The 18,667-nt window shown below is 45.2% G+C and overlaps 1 protein-coding gene across 1 annotated transcript in view; it reads left to right on the top strand.

Annotated features, from left to right (window-relative positions):
- The window catches only part of SLC46A1 (solute carrier family 46 member 1), a 30,932-nt gene extending 14,068 nt beyond the window's left edge, over window positions 1-16,864 (top strand). Inside the window, exons 2-5 of the mRNA XM_069761240.1 lie at window positions 967-1,819; window positions 4,010-4,093; window positions 5,066-5,222; window positions 15,839-16,864. Of these exons, the coding sequence (XP_069617341.1) occupies window positions 967-1,819; window positions 4,010-4,093; window positions 5,066-5,222; window positions 15,839-15,896 (1,152 nt within the window). The 3' untranslated portion in view covers window positions 15,897-16,864. The remainder of the gene's footprint in view (window positions 1-966; window positions 1,820-4,009; window positions 4,094-5,065; window positions 5,223-15,838) is intronic.
- Window positions 16,865-18,667: the final 1,803 nt, after the last annotated feature.

The following is an 18,667-nucleotide window of genomic DNA, read 5'->3' on the forward strand; positions in this document are numbered from 1 at the left end:
TATATACTATATACAGGAGGAAATGACATACAGGTATATACTATATATAGGAGGAGATGACACATGGGTATATACTATATACAGGGGAGATGACACACAGCAGGTATATACTATATACAGGGGAGATGACATACAGGTATATACTATATACAGGAGATGACATACAGGTGTATACTATAGATATAGGGGAGATGACAAACATGTATATACTGAGGTGAAAATGAGAGGTGTGAGGTGAAAATGAAAAGGTGTGAGTGCAAGATGAGGAGTGAGGGGAAATAGTGGAGTGATCGGAAAATGACAGATGTGAGGTCGAAATGACAAGTGTTAGGGGGGAATTAGAGAAGTGAGGGGAAAATGAGAGGTGTGAGAGGGAAAATGAAAGATGTGATGGGGAAAATGAGAGGCGTGATGGGAAAATAAGAGAAGTGAGGTGCTATAACTAACCACAGATATTTACTATGCCCAGGCAACACCGGGCTCTTCAGCTAGTGTGTGAATTGCCATAAGTGGATGACAAAATTGCGCCAGAGTAATAGATATAAACGTTCTGTTCTTATAAATCTCAGTGTTAATTCTTATGTGGTCAGGATGACTACAGACTCAACGTTTAGTAAGATTACCCTTGCGGAACGCCTATGGTGACACAGATGGAGTAACTAAAGCTCGGGGTGACCAGTACTGTACTTGGGCGTTAATCCGGTCAATGTTATTTGGGAAATTCCTTCTCTCTTAGATTAGAGTTCCGGGTTGTAGTGATAATTCCTGTAATTGATCAGTGTGTGCATCTGTCCTTGTCCTGTGTGCTTATTGTTGTCATTCTGCCACCATTACATTTCCATTATTCTAGAATTTAGGCTGCAGTCGTGTTCTTGTGCTAGACCCGATGCCAGCTCTTCACCTTTGTGTCCATATTCTCCAATATTCTCTAATTCTGGTACATCTTGACCTCTTTCCTGTCTGTAGGAGGTGGAGTCCCTCACATCGCATTGGAGTCTGTACTTGAACCTGAGCGGGTTACTTGTCGGCCTGTCCTCTGTGATGCTCCTCGGCCCCTGGAGTGACCAGGTGGGACGTCGCTCCGTACTCATCGCTCCGTTCATCGGACTGACCTTGCAAGTTGTCGTCTACCTTGTGGTCATGTACCAGGAGCTCCATGTCGGTTTTTTATTGCTCGGACGCATTATTGGCGGCCTCACTGGTGATTTTAACATGATCCTCGCGGCCTGTTTTGCCTACATTGCAGATGTGACCGATCGACCGTCACGGACCTTCCGCGTTGCCATCTTGGAGGCATGCCTTGGCATTGCGGGAATGATAGCCAGCATCGTTGGTGGACACTGGAGGAAAGTGCAGGGCTACATTAACCCTTTTTGGTTAGCTTTTGCCTTGTACGTTTTTACTGCCTTTTATGTTTATTTTTGTGTCCGGGAATCTGTGAAGGACCTGAAGCCATCCCGATTGTTTACTGTCAAACATTATCAGTCAATTTTTCAGCTCTTTACTGTGCCTGGAGAGAATGGCCGAAGAAGCAAGCTTTGCCTATACTGCTTGGCTTTCCTGCTGGTGGTGACTGTTCACATGGGAGTCAAGGACTTGATGGTGATCTATGAGCTCAGCTTTCCGCTGTGCTGGGATTCGGACCTGATCGGTTATGGCTCAGCAGCGGAGCACCTCACGTACCTCAGCAGCCTGGCAGGGCTACGACTCTTCCAGCTGTGCCTGGCAGACAGCTGGGTGGCAGAAATGGGATTCTTATCAAACATCTCAGGCCTGGTGGTCTTCTCTTTGGCCACAACTACTCCGCTCCTCTTTACAGGTGACGTACCATGTGTCTTCTTACAAGAATCAGAATTCATTACTTAAATACTTTACTGTTTTATATGCCTGAAGTTGTATATTAATCAGTTTTGTTCTCCCATCATATGCCAAGATTTGGATATGCAGGTTAATGGGGGCCTGTGGATATGCTTAGCCCAGGCATCGGGAGCTTTCCTGGGGCATACGCTGAATATAGGGGCAAAACAAGATGAGAACTAATTCATAACTAATTTTACAGGTTATGTATAAAAACTTTATTTGGAAACGGTCACAAGTCCATGGACGGACAGATTCTCATCCTTAGTACTCTTGTAGGCTTACTGTAGAAAGGTCCTTCTGTGCCGAAGGTGAGGTCTTCAGTGGCTTCCTATAATCATGTGTAAAATACCAATCCGTGAGATCTATTATACACCTACATTTGGTAATTAAGACACTTATTCTCCAGAGTAAACTCTTAATTTTAGTAATCTTCCTGGGTATTTCACTTGACTTATGCCCTCAAGTCCTTTCATCTCCCCCTACATCACTGCTATGTCTTATACACAGATGATCAACACTGTACGATTAGAGTGTGATCCAACATGACTTCTAGAAGAGTCAATCTATGCTCATTGTACATGTGGCCCGATGGCCTCGGCAGCAGCTTACTTGCACTGGTCGCCTAGTATTATACCATTTATTCTTGTCCTGAGTGCTTGCCCTTACATTTACTTACAATGTAATTTACCTCTCTGCCCAAATCCCTCAGTAATCCCTTATTCTCCCGCCCTTATTACCCTACACTGCTTACTATGATTGTAAATATTCCAATCTAATTCTGTTAGCTTTCTCCAGAGTAAAAGCCCCAATTCTGACCCTTTGACGCCACTAGTCGCAAATTCTGTTTTCTCTCTCTTAGCAATTTATTAACCTCCTAATAACTCGCTTTCACCCCCAAGTCTCTGCTTTCTCGCTCCTAATTCCCCCCCGTACACATTAGATTGTCAGCTGATGTTCGGCCAACAAGCTAATGTCTATGAGGGTGGCGGCCAACTGATGATCGGGGAAGACGTTGATCAGGTATGTCCAAGTTCAGACTGCAGATTACTTAGTTCTCCCAGAGGTAATCGGCAGGCAGCGATGTCTGCTGGCGACTTCCTCCTAGAGAATACGGGAGCGCCCCTGCGTATGGGAGAGATGGCAGGGACTGTAGCGTCGCTCGGCCAACAGCCGCCTAATGTGTGCGCCCTGCTTTATTCTCATACATTGACCTGTAAAGGAGGTAAATATCCTTCAAAGATGTTGTCCCAACTCTGCAAGATTATCCATCCACTAAATAGGTGATTGACTGCGGACTAAGGAGCCTCCCGAAAACAGGGCTCTGGTTAGAATGGAGAGGAAGGGATACTCCATTGATTGTCTGCGGGGCCGCTGGAGATAACTGCCAGTCCATAGACAATATATGGAGCAGTGGCTCTTCATTCTGCCAAGGCATTTCAAAGCCCCATTCTTGGGGGATCGGTGGGGATTCCAGCAGTTGGACCCTTAGCAATCTGCAAATTGTCACCATTGTCTGGATAACCTCTTTGAGAAGAACCTCCTCAGTATTTCGGGGCAGTCCAGGGTGCAGACACCCAGGATGATGTGCTGACAAACCCTTTGGTGGGGAATTTGCAGACGGCTGTAATATTCCGGAGATGGCGGCAGCACAGCTGTACTGAGAGCTGCTGACTGCACAATGTGGTTTTCCTGACTCGCTCCGCTCGCGGCTCGTAATAATGAAAGGACTGAGCTGAAATTGAGGCTCAACCTGTTCAGCCTGTTCTGGCTACCGGCTGACATTATCGGGCATCATGTGCAGCAGGAATGTAGATGGTGTGAACTAGGGCGACATTATTCACATTTATTCCGCTGCCACCCAACTCAATAAATGTGTATGTAGTAAGATCTAGGATTTCCCTAGTTGTGTTTGATTTGTGATGCCTGAACCACGGCCACCATAAATCAGAGTCCTGCTTCATCTCTCCAGCAACATTACCCCTATTAATGCTGCAGCGTTACAAAATAAAACATATATTTATAATCCTGCGCTTCATGCCCTTCTACTGTTTGCTGTGTGATTGGGACTTCTGTGAATTCATAAAACCAGGTAGAAAATGACCAAAGTATAAATGGGCAGATCCATAGGTTTTCATTGCTTATCTCCTAGGCTATGGCTTAAGATTCTTCTCCATGGCCACAACTCCAATTATCAGATCCAAGCTGTCCAAGCTGGTGGATGAGGGAGAGCAAGGTAAGAACACGTAATGTTAGTGTCTCGTGTCATCTGTCCAGACATGTAAGATGTCCAAAACATGATCTGCATAACCAATAACCTAAAATGTACATTCGATAACACCGTGATGGTGGTAAGCCGCCACCAGGCAATTCATAAGCACTTATCTACAAGGAGGAGAAATCTACTGGATGTTAAAGTGACTCCGTCAGTAGGTTTTTGCTATTTAACCTTAGGGCTGCATGATGTAGGGGCCGAGACCCTCATTCTAGTGACTTATCACTTATGGTCTAGTTTCAGTACAATCAGTGTTTTATCAGTAGGAGATTATCACTGCTGGACTGGGTCACATGCCAGGCAGTCCCATCTTTACTTGTGTAAACCCGCCCCCACCACTGATTGGTAGCTTGCTGACTATGTACAGTGTACACAGGAAGCTGCCAATCGCGGTTGTGGGCGGAGTTATACACAGCTCAGCATTCTGAGCTCTGCTACATCTACAGCAGAGAAAACGGGGATTGTATCAAAACTGCACCAAGCAGCCCAGTAAGTGACACATCACTGGAATCAGGCTTTCTGTTTCTATATCATGCTTCTCTCAGATTACATGGCAAAAACATGACGACAAATTATTTTTAACAGCAAAAATACATAAATAAATAATGGCTGTTCCCAGGTCGGTGGATATCATTGTAATCTGTGAGGATCATTGACAAACGCCCAATGATAGAATGAACCGGAGCTTTGAGTTTCAGGGATTGCACTTACCGGTATGTGAAACTAGATAATGGCGTCACATATCTGTGTGTAATAAATCTCCGAGGACAAAGGTTCTTCATTCCCGGTAATCTCTGCTCTTTCAGTTACTTTACATTCTGGCTCACAAGGCGAGTCTCCTCTAGTCCTCATTTCACATAGTATTATGCAGTGTTATGTATGTAACGTGTGAAATGTGCATTTATTATAATGCTGATTGTGTCTCATCCACAGGGACGTTGTTCTCCGTCGTTGCGTGTGTGGAGGGCATCTCCTTCATCTTGGCCACCAGTATCTTTAATTCTGTCTACCCAGCTACGCTCTACTTCATGAGAGGGTTCGCGTTCTTGTTTGGAGCCATTGTCCTGCTGATCCCAGCTGGAATCATTGGGTAAAGTTATTGCACTGCATTTCCCTTTCTGCATTTCCCTTTCTGCATTTCCCGTTTTTTTAGGATAGAAATGATCAAGGTTAAAGTGGTATTGCCATCGGGAGCGTATATGGCCCACAGAGCGCAGATCCACTGCTTATTGCATTGTAGTGATGGTCACGACAGTGGAGCTGTCACTTATCGGGCAATGTCTAAGCTAGGAATACTTCTTTAGCAGTGACACTGGTGCAAATGCTACAGAATTATCTTAAGAATTATTATATTTGTCTTCAGAACATGAGCCAGAGGTCATTACGTGTGAACTTGTGCTGCCAATATCATTGAAATGAATGTGTCTCGTAAGATTTCTACTCATATTGCAGGCTACACTGGGATCATCTTGGGCAAAAATGAGATTCCATCTTCAGGCTAGAGATACATAGCAACTAGCGTTGGCCAAAATTTGCAGTACCCTAGACTGATCATCTGTGGCGCCCGGACTACAGCCCTGTGAACTTAGTCTAGCACTCAAATCCCGGCGTCCTTGGTGCCTCTTCAGATGATGGTCATAACGTCTTGTGAGACCTACTAATCGGAAGTGGCACCCAGTATGGAAGTTCACAGGACCCTAATGTGACATCCACTGCTATATTCCATGGCAGCAGGACCAGGGTCCCGAAAATCTTTATTTTTCTCAATTGTAAAGGAGTTGCCCACTACTAGGACAACCCCTTCTTGATTTAAATGTTTGGCATTGATAAAAATGCAGTGTCGGCACTCACGGGCTCGGGGCTCTCATGCGGTTGTTATGACAAGTGATCCTGGCGCCCAATCACAGCTGGCGTCACTGTCACGCCTTCAGACAAATCTAACATCAAGAGGAAGTGAGAGAGCAGCCGCGGCCCCGACTTCCTGTTGACTGATTTGTCCGGAGGCGGGGACAGTGGGCGCCAAGCTCACATGTCATATCAACTGCACAAAGGATCCCACTGGAACAGTGTCGGCACCGGAGGTGGGTATAGGTGTTTTCTCTCTCGTTCGCGCTTTCGCTCTCTGGCTCTAGGTGTCCAGTACTAACCCTGAACGTTAAGTTCGGGTTCACTCATCTCTATTTGTTATAGCATAGGACTGTTTGGCAATTTGTGGCAATGACACATTAGATCAGTGTCCAGTTGCCTGAAATTTATTATATATTTTAGGAGTTGGTCCATTTTATTCCGACTCCACCAAAATGGACACTGACTCCACAGCCCTGCTTGTGCCTCCTTAATCTGTAATAAGTACAACTATGTAATAGGGAACATTTGAAAATTCAGAATAATAATCTCTCAACAGGTAGCAGCAGGCATTTGCTGATGGATTGAGATTACATTTCTTCTTCCCTTTTTATTTAATAATGACCCCGCTCTTACAAGAGTTGGGGCACCCTTGGTCAAAATTACTGTTATTGGGAACAGTTAAGCAAGTTGAAGGTGAAATGATCTCTAAATGGTCTAAAGTTAAATATGACACACTTCCTTTGTATTTTAGGCAAAAAAATATATATATTTTTTTCTTTTTTACATTTTAAAATGTACAAAAAGGAAAATGGGCCGATGCAAAAGTTTAGGAACCCTGCATGGTTAGTACATAGAAGCACCCCCTTTTTGAAAGCATCACAGCTTGTAAAAGCTTTTTGTAGCCATACAAGTCTTTCGATTTTTGTTTGAGGGATTTTCATCCATTTTTCCTTGGAAAATTCCACCAGTATAATGAGATTCCTGGTCGTCTTGCATGCTCTGCTAGTTTGAGGTCTAGCCACGGATTTACAATGATGTTCAGATCAGGGGACTGTGAGGGCCATTGTAAAACCTTCAGCTTGCGCCTTTTGAAGTTCTCTTGTGGATTTTGACATATGGTTAGTATCATTATCCTCTATTCAGCTTCAGCTTTTTTACAGATGTTGTTTGCATCAAGAACTTGTCGAAATTTCATTGAACTCATTCTTCCCTCTACCCGTGAAATGTTCCCCATGCTATTGACAGCAACATTACCCCAATGCTTGATTGTTCCAGCCCCATGCTTATTAGTTGGTGAGATGTTCTTTCCTGAAATTCTGTACCCTTTGTTCTCCTCACATACCTTTTGATTATTGTGGCCAAAAAGTTCTATTTTAACCTCATTGGTCCACAGGACTTGTTTCCAAAATGCATCAGGCTTGTTTAGATATTATATTCTTTTGACGCTGAATTTTTTGGTGAGGACGCAGGGGGGGTTTTCTTCTGATGACTCTTCCATGAAGGCCATACTTGTGCAGGTGTCTCTGAAGAGTAGAGCAATGTACCACAACTTCAATCTTTCTAAAGTTTTTTTTCAGTTTAGCGGATGTTCTGATTTGTCTCTCTAGCAATCCTGCAAGCAGCTCATTAAAATTTTGCTTGGTCTTCCATGACCTTATCTTGACCTCCACTGTTCCTGTTAACTGCCATTTTTTAATTACATTTCGAACTGAGGAAAGGGCAACTTGAAAACTCATTGCTATCTTCTTATAGCCTTCTCCTGCTTTGTGGGCTGCCATCATTTTCAGAGTGCTAGACAGTTGCTTAGAAGAACCCATGGTTGTTGTTTTATGGCACAAGGTTAGAGGAGGCTGGGTTTTTAAAAAGCAAGGAAGTTTGAATCACCTGGCCTTTCCTAACGATGATGGTGAAAAGGCCATAACCTTTACAGGCTAATTAAGCTCTGAAATCTTGGCCAGTTATCTGTGCACACAAATCTCCAAGAGTGCCCAAAGCTTTGTATGGGCCCATTTTCCTTTTTGTAATTTTCAAAATGTAAAAAAAAAATAGATTTTTTTTTTCCCTAAAATACAAAGGAAATGTGTTATCTTTAATTTTAGGCCTTTTAGAAATCATTTCATCTTCAACTTGCTTGCCCAGACTTTTACATACCACTATAAATGATGTCATTGTGATATAAGGCGCAGTAGGGTGGCTCAGTGGTTAGCACTGTAACCTTGCAGCGCTGCGGTCCTAGGTTCAAATCCCACCACGAACATCTGATAAAGGAGTTTCTGCTCTCTCCGGGTTCACCGGTTTCCTCCCACATTCAAAAGACATACTGATAGGGGATTGCAATCTAAATTCCCTATGGGGACAGAGATGATGTCTGTGAAGCACTGTGGAATAAATGTCGCCATTTAAGTCAGTTAAATAAATTCTAAATAAATATAAAGTTTCATATGGGAATTATTATTAACCCCTTCAAGACCCAGCCTATTTTGACCTTAAAGACCTTGCCGTTTTTTGCAATTCTGACCAGTGTCCCTTTATGAGGTAATAACTCAGGAACGCTTCAACGGATCCTAGCGGTTCTGAGATTGTTTTTTCGTGACATATTGGGCTTCATGTTAGTGGTAAATTTAGGTCAATAAATTCTGCATTTATTTGTGATAAACACGGAAATTTGGCGAAAATTTTGAAAATTTCGCAATTTTCACATTTTGAATTTTTATTCTGTTAAACCAGAGAGTTATGTGACACAAAATAGTTAATAAATAACATTTCCCACATGTTTACTTTACATCAGCACAATTTTGGAAACAAAATTTTTTTTTGTTAGGAAGTTATAAGGGTTAAAATTCGACCAGCGATTTGTCATTTTTACAACGAAATTTACAAAACCATTTTTTTAGGGACCACCTCACATTTGAAGTCAGTTTGAGGGGTCTATATGGCTGAAAATTCCCAAAAGTGACACCATTCTAAAAACTGCACCCCTCAAGGTACTCAAAACCACATTCCAGAAGTTTATTAACCCTTCAGGTGCTTCACAGAAGCAGAAGCAACATGGAAGGAAAAAATGAACATTTAACTTTTTAGTCACAAAAATTATCTTTTAGCAACAATTTTTTTATTTTCCCAATGGTAAAAGGAGAAACTGAACCACGAAAGTTGTTGTCCAATTTGTCCTGAGTACGCTGATACCTCATATGTGGGGGTAAACCACTGTTTTGGCGCACGGCAGGGCTTGGAAGGGAAGGAGCGCCATTTGACTTTTTGAATCAAAAATTGGCTCCACTCTTTAGCGGACACCATGTCACGTTTGGAGAGCCCCCGTGTGCCTAAAAATTGGAGCTCCCCCACAAGTGACCCCATTTTGGAAACTAGACGCCCCAAGGAACTTATCTAGATGCATAGTGAGCACTTTGAACCCCCAGGTGCTTCACAAATTGATCCGTAAAAATGAAAAAGTACTTTTTTTTCGCAAAAAAATTCTTTTAGCCTCAATTTTTTCATTTTCACATGGGCAACAGGATAAAATGGATCCTAAAATGTGTTGGGCAATTTCTCCTGAGTACACCAATACCTCACATGTGGAGGTAAACCACTGTTTGGGCACATGGTAAGGCTCGGAAGGGAAGGAGCGCCATTTGACTTTTTGAATGAAAAATTATTTCCATCGTTAGCGGACACCATGTCGCGTTTGGATAGCTCCTGTGTGCCTAAACATTGGCGCTCCCCCACAAGTGACCCCATTTTGGAAACTAGACCCCCCAAGGAACTAATTTGGATGCCTAGTGAGCACTTTAAACCCTCAGGTGCTTCACAAATTGATCTGTAAAAATGAAAAAGTAATTTTTTTTCACAAAAAAATTCTTTTCGCCTCAATTTTTTCATTTTCACATGGGCAGTAGGATAAAATGGATCATAAAATTTGTTGGGCAATTTCTCCCGAGTACGCCGATACCTCATATGTGTGGGTAAACTACTGTTTGGGCACACGGCAGGGCTCGGAAGGGAAGGCGCGCCATTTGACTTTTTGAATGGAAAATTAGCTCCAATTGTTAGCGGACACCATGTCGCGTTTGGAGAGCCCCTGTGTGCCTAAACATTGGAGCTCCCCCACAAGTGACCCCATTTTGGAAACTAGACCCCCCAAGGAACTTATCTAGATGCATATTGAGCACTTTAAACCCCCAGGTGCTTCACAGAAGTTTATAACGCAGAGCCATGAAAATAAAAAATAATTTTTCTTTCCTCAAAAATGATTTTTTAGCCTGGAATTTCCTATTTTGCCAAGGATAATAGGAGAAATTGGACCCCAAATATTGTTGTCCAGTTTGTCCTGAGTACGCTGATACCCCATATGTGGGGGTAAACCACTGTTTGGGCGCACGGCAGGGCTCGGAAGGGATGGCACGCCATTTGGCTTTTTAAATGGAAAATTAGCTCCAATCATTAGCGGACACCATGTCACGTTTGGAGAGCCCCTGTGTGCCTAAACATTGGAGATCCCCCAGAAATGACACCATTTTAGAAACTAGACCCCCAAAGGAACTAATCTAGATGTGTGGTGAGGACTTTGAACCCCCAAGTGCTTCACAGAAGTTTATAACGCAGAGCCATGAAAATAAAAAAAAAAATTATTTTCTCAAAAATGATCTTTTAGCCTGCAATTTTTTATTTTCCCAAGGGTAACAGGAGAAATTTGACCCCAAAAGTTGTTGTCCAGTTTCTCCTGAGTACGCTGATACCCCATATGTGGGGGTAAATCACTGTTTGGGCACATGCCGGGGCTCGGAAGTGAAGTAGTGACGTTTTGAAATGCAGACTTTGATGGAATGCTCTGTGGGCGTCACGTTGCATTTGCAGAGCCCCTGATGTGGCTTAACAGTAGAAACCCCCCACAAGTGACCCCATTTTGGAAACTAGACCCCCAAAGGAACTTATCTAGATGTGTGGTGAGCACTTTGAACCCCCAAGTGCTTCATAGAAGTTTATAATGCAGAGCCGTGAAAATAATAAATACGTTTTCTTTCCTCAAAAATAATTATTTAGCCCAGAATTTTTTAATTTTCCCAAGGGTAACAGGAGAAATTTGACCCCAATATTTGTTGTCCAGTTTCTCCTGAGTACGGTGATACCCCATATGTGGGGGTAAATCACTGTTTGGGCACATGCCGGGGCTCGGAATTGAAGTAGTGACGTTTTGAAATGCAGACTTTGATGGAATGCTCTGCGGGCGTCACGTTGCGTTTGCAGAGCCCCTGATGTGCCTAAACAGTAGAAACCCCCCACAAGTGACCCCATTTTGGAAACTAGACCCTGAAAGGAACTTATCTAGATGTGTGGTGAGCACTTTGAACCCCCAAGTGCTTCATAGAAGTTTATAATGCAGAGCCGTGAAAATAATAAATACGTTTTCTTTCCTCAAAAATAATTATTTAGCCCAGAATTTTTTATTTTCCCAAGGGTTACAGGAGAAATTGGACCCCAAAAGTTGTTGTCCAGTTTCTCCTGAGTACGCTGATACCCCATATGTGGGGGTAAACCACTGTTTGGGCACACGTCGGGGCTCAGAAGGGAAGTAGTGACTTTTGAAATGCAGACTTTGATGGAATGGTCTACGGGTGTCACGTTGCGTTTGCAGAGCCCCTGGTGTGCCTAAACAGTAGAAACCCCCCACAAGTGACCCCATTTTAGAAACTAGACCCCCCAAGGAACTTATCTAGATATGTGGTGAGCACTTTGAACCCCCAAGTGCTTCACAGACGTTTACAACGCAGAGCCGTGAAAATAAAAAATCATTTTTCTTTCCTCAAAAATTATGTTTTAGCAAGCATTTTTTTAGATTCACAAGGGTAACAGGAGAAATTGGACCCCAGTAATTGTTGCGCAGTTTGTCCTGAGTATGCTGGTACCCCATATGTGGGGGTAAACCACTGTTTGGGCACACGTCAGGGCTCGGAAGTGAGGGAGCACCATTTGACTTTTTGAATACGAGATTGGCTGGAATCAATGGTGGCGCCATGTTGCGTTTGGAGACCCCTGATGTGCCTAAACAGTGGAAACCCCTCAATTCTACCTCCAACACTAACCCCCCCACACCCCTAACCCTAATCCCAACTGTAGCCATAACCCTAATCACAACCCTAACCCCAACACACCCCTAACCCTAACCACAACCCTAATTCCAACCCTAACCCTAAGGCTATGTGCCCACGTTGCGGATTCGTGTGAGATATTTCCGCACCATTTTTGAAAAATCTGCGGGTAAAAGGCACTGTGTTTTACCTGCGGATTTTCCGCGGATTTCCAGTGTTTTTTGTGCGGATTTCACCTGCGGATTCCTATTGAGGAACAGGTGTAAAACGCTGCGGAATCCGCACAAAGAATTGACATGCTGCGGAAAATACAATGCAGCGTTTCCGCGCGGTATTTTCCGCACCATGGGCACAGCGGATTTGGTTTTTCATATGTTTACATGGAACTGTAAACCTGATGGAACACTGCTGCGAATCCGCAGCCAAATCCGCACCGTGTGCACATGGCCTAATTCTAAAGGTATGTGCACACGCTGCGGAAAACGCTGCGGATCCGCAGCAGTTTTCCATGAGTTTACATTTCAATGTAAACCTATGGGAAACAAAAATCGCTGTGCACATGCTGCGGAAAAACTGCACGGAAACGCAGCGGTTTACATTCCGCAGCATGTCACTTCTTTGTGCGGATTCCGCAGCGGTTTTACAACTGCTCCAATAGAAAATCGCAATTGTAAAACCGCAGTGAAATGCGCAGAAAAAAACGCGGTAAATCCGCCATAAATCCGCAGCGGTTTAGCACTGCGGATTTATGAAATCCGCAGCGGAAAAATCCGCAGAGGACCAGAATACGTGTGCACATTCCTAACCCTACCCCTAACCCTACCCCTACCCCTAACCCTACCCCTAACCCTAGCCCTACCCCTACCCCTACCCCTAACCCTAACCCTACCCCTACCCCTAACCCTAACCCTAACCCTATTCTAACATTAGTGGAAAAAAAAAAATTTCTTTATTTTTTTTTATTGTCCCTACCTATGGGGGTGACAAAGGGGGGGGGGGGTCATTTATTATTTTTTTTATTTTGATCACTGAGATAGATTATATCTCAGTGATCAAAATGCACTTTGGAACGAATCTGCCGGCCGGCAGATTCGGCGGGCGCACTGCGCATGCGCCCGCCATTTTGGAAGATGGCGGCGCCCGGGAGAAGACGGACGGGACCACGGCTGGATCGGTAAGTATGATAGGGTGGGGGGGACCACGGGGGGGGGGGGGGATCGGAGCACGGGGGGGGGAATCGGAGCGCGGGAGGGGTGGAACGGAGCGCGGGGGGGCTGGAACGGAGCACGGGGGGGCTGGAACGGAGCACGGGGGGGCTGGAACGGAGCACGGGGGGGTGGAACGGAGCACGGGGGGGGGTGGATCGGAGCGCAGGGGGGGTGATTGGAGCACGGGGGGGTGATTGGAGCACGGGGGGAGCGGACACGAGCACGGGGGGGAGCGGAGCACAGGACGGAGGGGAGCCGGAGCAGTGTACCGGCCAGATCGGGGGGGTGGGGGGGCGATCGGAGGGGTGGGGTGGGGGCACACTAGTATTTCCAGCCATGGCCGATGATATTGCAGCATCGGCCATGGCTGGATTGTAATATTTCACCCGTTATAATGGGTGAAATATTACAAATCGCTCTGATTGGCAGTTTCACTTTCAACAGCCAATCAGAGCGATCGTAGCCACGAGGGGGTGAAGCCACCCCCCCTGGGCTAAACTACCACTCCCCCTGTCCCTGCAGATCGGGTGAAATGGGAGTTAACCCTTTCACCCGATCTGCAGGGACGCGATCTTTCCATGACGCCGCATAGGCGTCATGGGTCGGATTGGCACCAACTTTCATGACGCCTACGTGGCGTCATGGGTCGGGAAGGGGTTAATGCAATTTCTCAGTGCATACAGTCTTTAAAAAAAAAAATGTAAAAAAGTATTTATTTAACTAAATGTCTTTCACTACGTACCAGATTCCGGTCTGGTGACTGTGTGCGGCTGATATAATGTCTATACTCACCACACATCTGGTGACTGTCAGCAGCACTCACACAGGGCGGTAGAGTAAATGGTATATCTACAGAACAAGCATAACATTTCTGGAAAGTTTGGCAATTTCAAGACTGCTGCATCCCTCTGCAAGACATCTCACAATTTTGGACTTTTCAGAGCCGTCAAATGTCTCTTCTGACCCATTTTGCCAAAGGAAAGGACGTTGCTTAATAATTAAGCACACCTTATATAGGGTTTTGATGTCATTAGACAACACCCCTCCTCATTACAGAGATGCACATCACCTGATTTACTTACCGTATATACTCGAGTATAAGCCGACCCGAGTATAAGCCGACCCCCCTAATTTTGCCTCAAAAAACTGGGAAAACTTATTGACTCGAGTATAAGCCTAGGGTGGAAATGCAGCATTTACCGGTGAATTTCAAAAATAAAAATAGATCATTATTTCCCCATAGCTGTGCCATATAGTGCTATGCACCATTCATATTTCCCCATAGCTGTGCCCCATATAGTGCTCTGCACCGTTCATTGTGCCCCATAGCTGTGCCCCATATAGTGCTCTGCACCGTTCATTGTGCCCCATATCTGTGCCCCATATAGTGCTCTGCACCGTTCATTGTGCCCCATATCTGTGCCCCATATACAGTGCTCTGCACCGTTCATTGTGCCCCATAGCTGTGCCCCATATAGTGCTCTGCACCGTTCATTGTGCCCCATATCTGTGCCCCATATAGTGCTCTGCACCGTTCATTGTGCCCCATATCTGTGCCCCATATACAGTGCTCTGCACCGTTCATTGTGCCCCATAGCTGTGCCCCATATACAGTGCTCTGCACCGTTCATTGTGCCCCATATCTGTGCCCCATATACAGTGCTCTGCACCGTTCATTGTGCCCCATATACAGTGCTCTGCACCGTTCATTGTGCCCCATATACAGTGCTCTGCACCGTTCATTTTGTCCCATAGATGCTCCACATAAATCTGTGCCACTGCTGCAATAAAAAAAAAAAAAAACACATACTCGCCTCTCTTGCTTGCAGCTCCCAGCGTCCGGTCCCGGCGCCTCCATCTTCCCGGCGTCTCTGCTCTGACTGATCAGGCAGAGGGCGCCGCGCACACTATATGCGTCATCGCGCCCTCTGACCTGAACAGTCAGAGCGCAGATGCCGGGAAGATGGAGCGACGCCCGGCGGCTGGAACGCGGACAGGTGAATATAAAATAGTTACCTGGTCCCAGCGATCCTGACGCTCCCTCTGCCTGGTCTTCGGTGCCGCAGCCTCTTTCTCTATCAGCGGTCACCGGCACCGCTGATTAGAGAAATGAATAGGCGGCTCCACCCCTATGGGAGGTGGAGCCGCCTATTCATTTTTTTTTAATGAGCGGTCCCACGTGACCGCTGAAGAGGGGAAGACGCTGCAGCACAGAAGACCGTGGGACGGCAGGGGGAGCGCCAGGATCGCCAGGACTAGGTAAGTATGCCTCAGCGCCCTCTCCCCCTCACCCGCCGACCCTGCCACCCACCTTGACTCGAGTATAAGCCGAGAGGGGCACTTTCAGCCCAAAAATTTGGGCTGAAAATCTCGGCTTATACTCGAGTATATACGGTAATTGGTAGTTGGCTCTCACGCCTGAACAGCTTGGAGTAGGACAACTTGTATAAAAAGTCTCATGTGATCAAAATACAACTTGCCTAATAATTCTGCACACAGTGTATACTAACCCTCCTATTGCCAGGTTTGGTCACTAACCATTATATGTACTTATTTCTTTGTAGATTGATCGAGATTTACGGCCAGAAACCCCTGTACAGCCAGTTTGCTGAAATTTCTTGACGGCCTTATTGAACATTGCACTATTGAAGATGATGAATCCCATGACTCCTCACCGAGGACGGGCAATTAAAGACCTTAAAAAACTGACAAATTTAGACATTACTAATAGCCTTTACGACACGTAAGACTTATATGTAGTTCTTATGTGTAAAGATCTTCAGACCAGATGGTCAATTTATGAAGTCAAGTTACGCTCCCAGATCGATGGTCCGGAACGGTACGTGACCATTGGGTTTGGTTAAATCCTGCGTGAACCTGTGCAGTGATATTTCGGTGTCTGGCACCTGAATGAAGGGCATTGCGGATGCAACTAAAATGAGTTGCCTAACTGAGCTAAGTGAAGCCATCCCCGCCTCGTGGTACTGGGTGCACCGCCATGGTTGTATGTGCAGACAACCCAAGTGCATGAATCCCTTCTGCTGCTAACACTCTTTATGTACTTGAATGGAAATGACACGCTCCATGTATGACAGCCGTACCGATGTAGCTGAGCTCAGTTTGTCATTCAGTCTCTAAATTAGGGTCACGCACTTGGTATATTTCCAGTGGTTTAACCACAAATTATATATTAATATTGTAGTGTGATGGTGGTGTGCAAAATGCTCTGTGTCTTAAAGTGATCACAATTTTGTTTTTAATACATTTATTTCTGTACGTTTGTCCTACATTATTGTTATCTCCGACGTCATTTACTGTGAAAAACAATGAATCCTAAAAGCGGTAATAAATGAAATTGCTACGGTCTAATCTACTACATCTAATCACACACGTCCACTACCCTGCATGGCCACTGACACTGCCCACGTGGCCTCATCCAGTGTGACTCTGACACTTCCTGGCACGGTGTGACACATTTCTGCAATAAAATGTGAATGTATCTGTGAAATCATTCAGATATGGTTTAATCTGATGTATGTGCATCTCTCGCTGTATGTGATACACTCCCATTAAATCATCTGCTAAGCATGCATGGGCTCTTTATAGTGATGGCTGGTTTTTGTGACTTGTAGTGTTTTAGGAAGGAAACCCTATTCTCGTGGGGTCGACGCGTTTCAAGTTTCTAATGTTAAAGGGGTGGACTGACCCACAAAATATCCTTTCTACATATCTATCTTTACACCCTAACCACTTTTTTTAATTAGCTTTATTACACGTTACCCTACACTTCTCCCTCTCTAGCTAATCCTTAAAAACAACATTTAAACGTCTCATTTTCAGAGGCGTCTCACACAGGACATCACAGGAGGCTGGGACTGCACTCGCTACCCCCAGCGTCAATCGGCCCTCCTGGAACAGGACATCATTCGGGTGCAATGGTGCACTTACTACAGTTTCTTGCATCACCGCCCTCTGAAGACATCCTGAATCTTGGGTGATGGACACTATGGGAGAAGTGAGTGCAGCGCCGGCACTCTGCTTCTAAAGCCACATGCACACATTGAGTGGTGATTTTTTTTTTAACTGCAGTATTTGTAAGCTAAAACCAGGAGAGGGTGAAAAATGCAGAAGTTGGGAGGTGTTTCTATTATACTCTTGATTTGATTGTTCTACTTCTGGTTTTGGCTTACAATAATAATAATAATCTTTATTTATATAGCGCCAACATATTCCGCAGCGCTTTACAGTTTAAAAGTTTCAAACACAACAGTCATAAGTAACAACGTTAACAATACAATAATTTAAGCGAAATAAGACGACCCTGCTCGTGAGAGCTTACAAGGTACAGGTGTGTATTTACAATGATGTATTTACAATGATGGTCCAGCCATCTTCAGGGGGTGGGGAATAGATGGAGATAGTGAATGGGCTACACACACACAAACATAAAATGACTTTGATTAGTGAACGTGATAGGCCGCTCTGAACAAATGTGTTTTGAGGGAGCGCCTAAAACTATGCAAATTGTGGATGGTCCTAATATCTTGGGGTAGAGCATTCCAGAGGATTGGCGCAGCACGGGAGAAGTCTTGGAGTCGGGAGTGGGAGGTACGGATTAGTGCAGAGGTTAGTCGAAAGTCATTTGCAGACCGCAGCGGTCGGTTAGGCCGATAGACAGAAATGAGGGAGAGATGTAAGCGGGTGCTGCACTGTGAAGAGCTTTGTGGGTGAGAACAAGTACTTTGAATTGTATCCTGTAATGAATGGGCCGCCAGTGTAACGACTGGTGTAGAGCGGACGAGTCCGAGTAACGATTGGCCAGATGGATGACCCTGGCTGCTGCAGTAAGGATAGACTGGAGAGGGGAAAGTCGAGTAAGGGGGAGGCCAATTAGTAGAGCATTACAGTAGTCCAGGCGGGAGTGGATCAGGGCGACAGTGAGGGTCTTTGTTGTTCCCATGGTGAGAAAAGGGCGGATTCTAGAGATGTTCTTTAGGTGTAAGCGGCACGAGCGGGCAAGAGATTGTACAGTATATGGGAGGTGAAGGAGAGATCAGAGTCAAACATAACACCCAGACAGCGCGCCTGCTGCCGGGGTGTTATTATGGTGGCATACACGCAGAGGGAAATGTCAGATTTAGGGAGGTTAGTAGATGGCGGGAGCAGAAGTTCAGTTTTGGAGAGGTTGAGTTTCAGATAGAGAGCAGACATGATGTTGGAGACTGCGGACAGACAGTCGGGGGTAAGGTCAGGGGATGACGTGTATAGTTGTGTGTCATCGGCATAAAGATGGTACTGAAAGCCAAATCTGCTGATGGTCTGTCCAATTGGGGCCGTCTAGAGAGAGAAGAGAAGGGGGCCAAGGACTGAGCCCTGAGGTACCCCGACAGCGA

This window comes from Ranitomeya imitator, chromosome 3 (assembly GCF_032444005.1).
Source record: "Ranitomeya imitator isolate aRanImi1 chromosome 3, aRanImi1.pri, whole genome shotgun sequence".
NCBI lineage: Eukaryota > Metazoa > Chordata > Amphibia > Anura > Dendrobatidae > Ranitomeya > Ranitomeya imitator.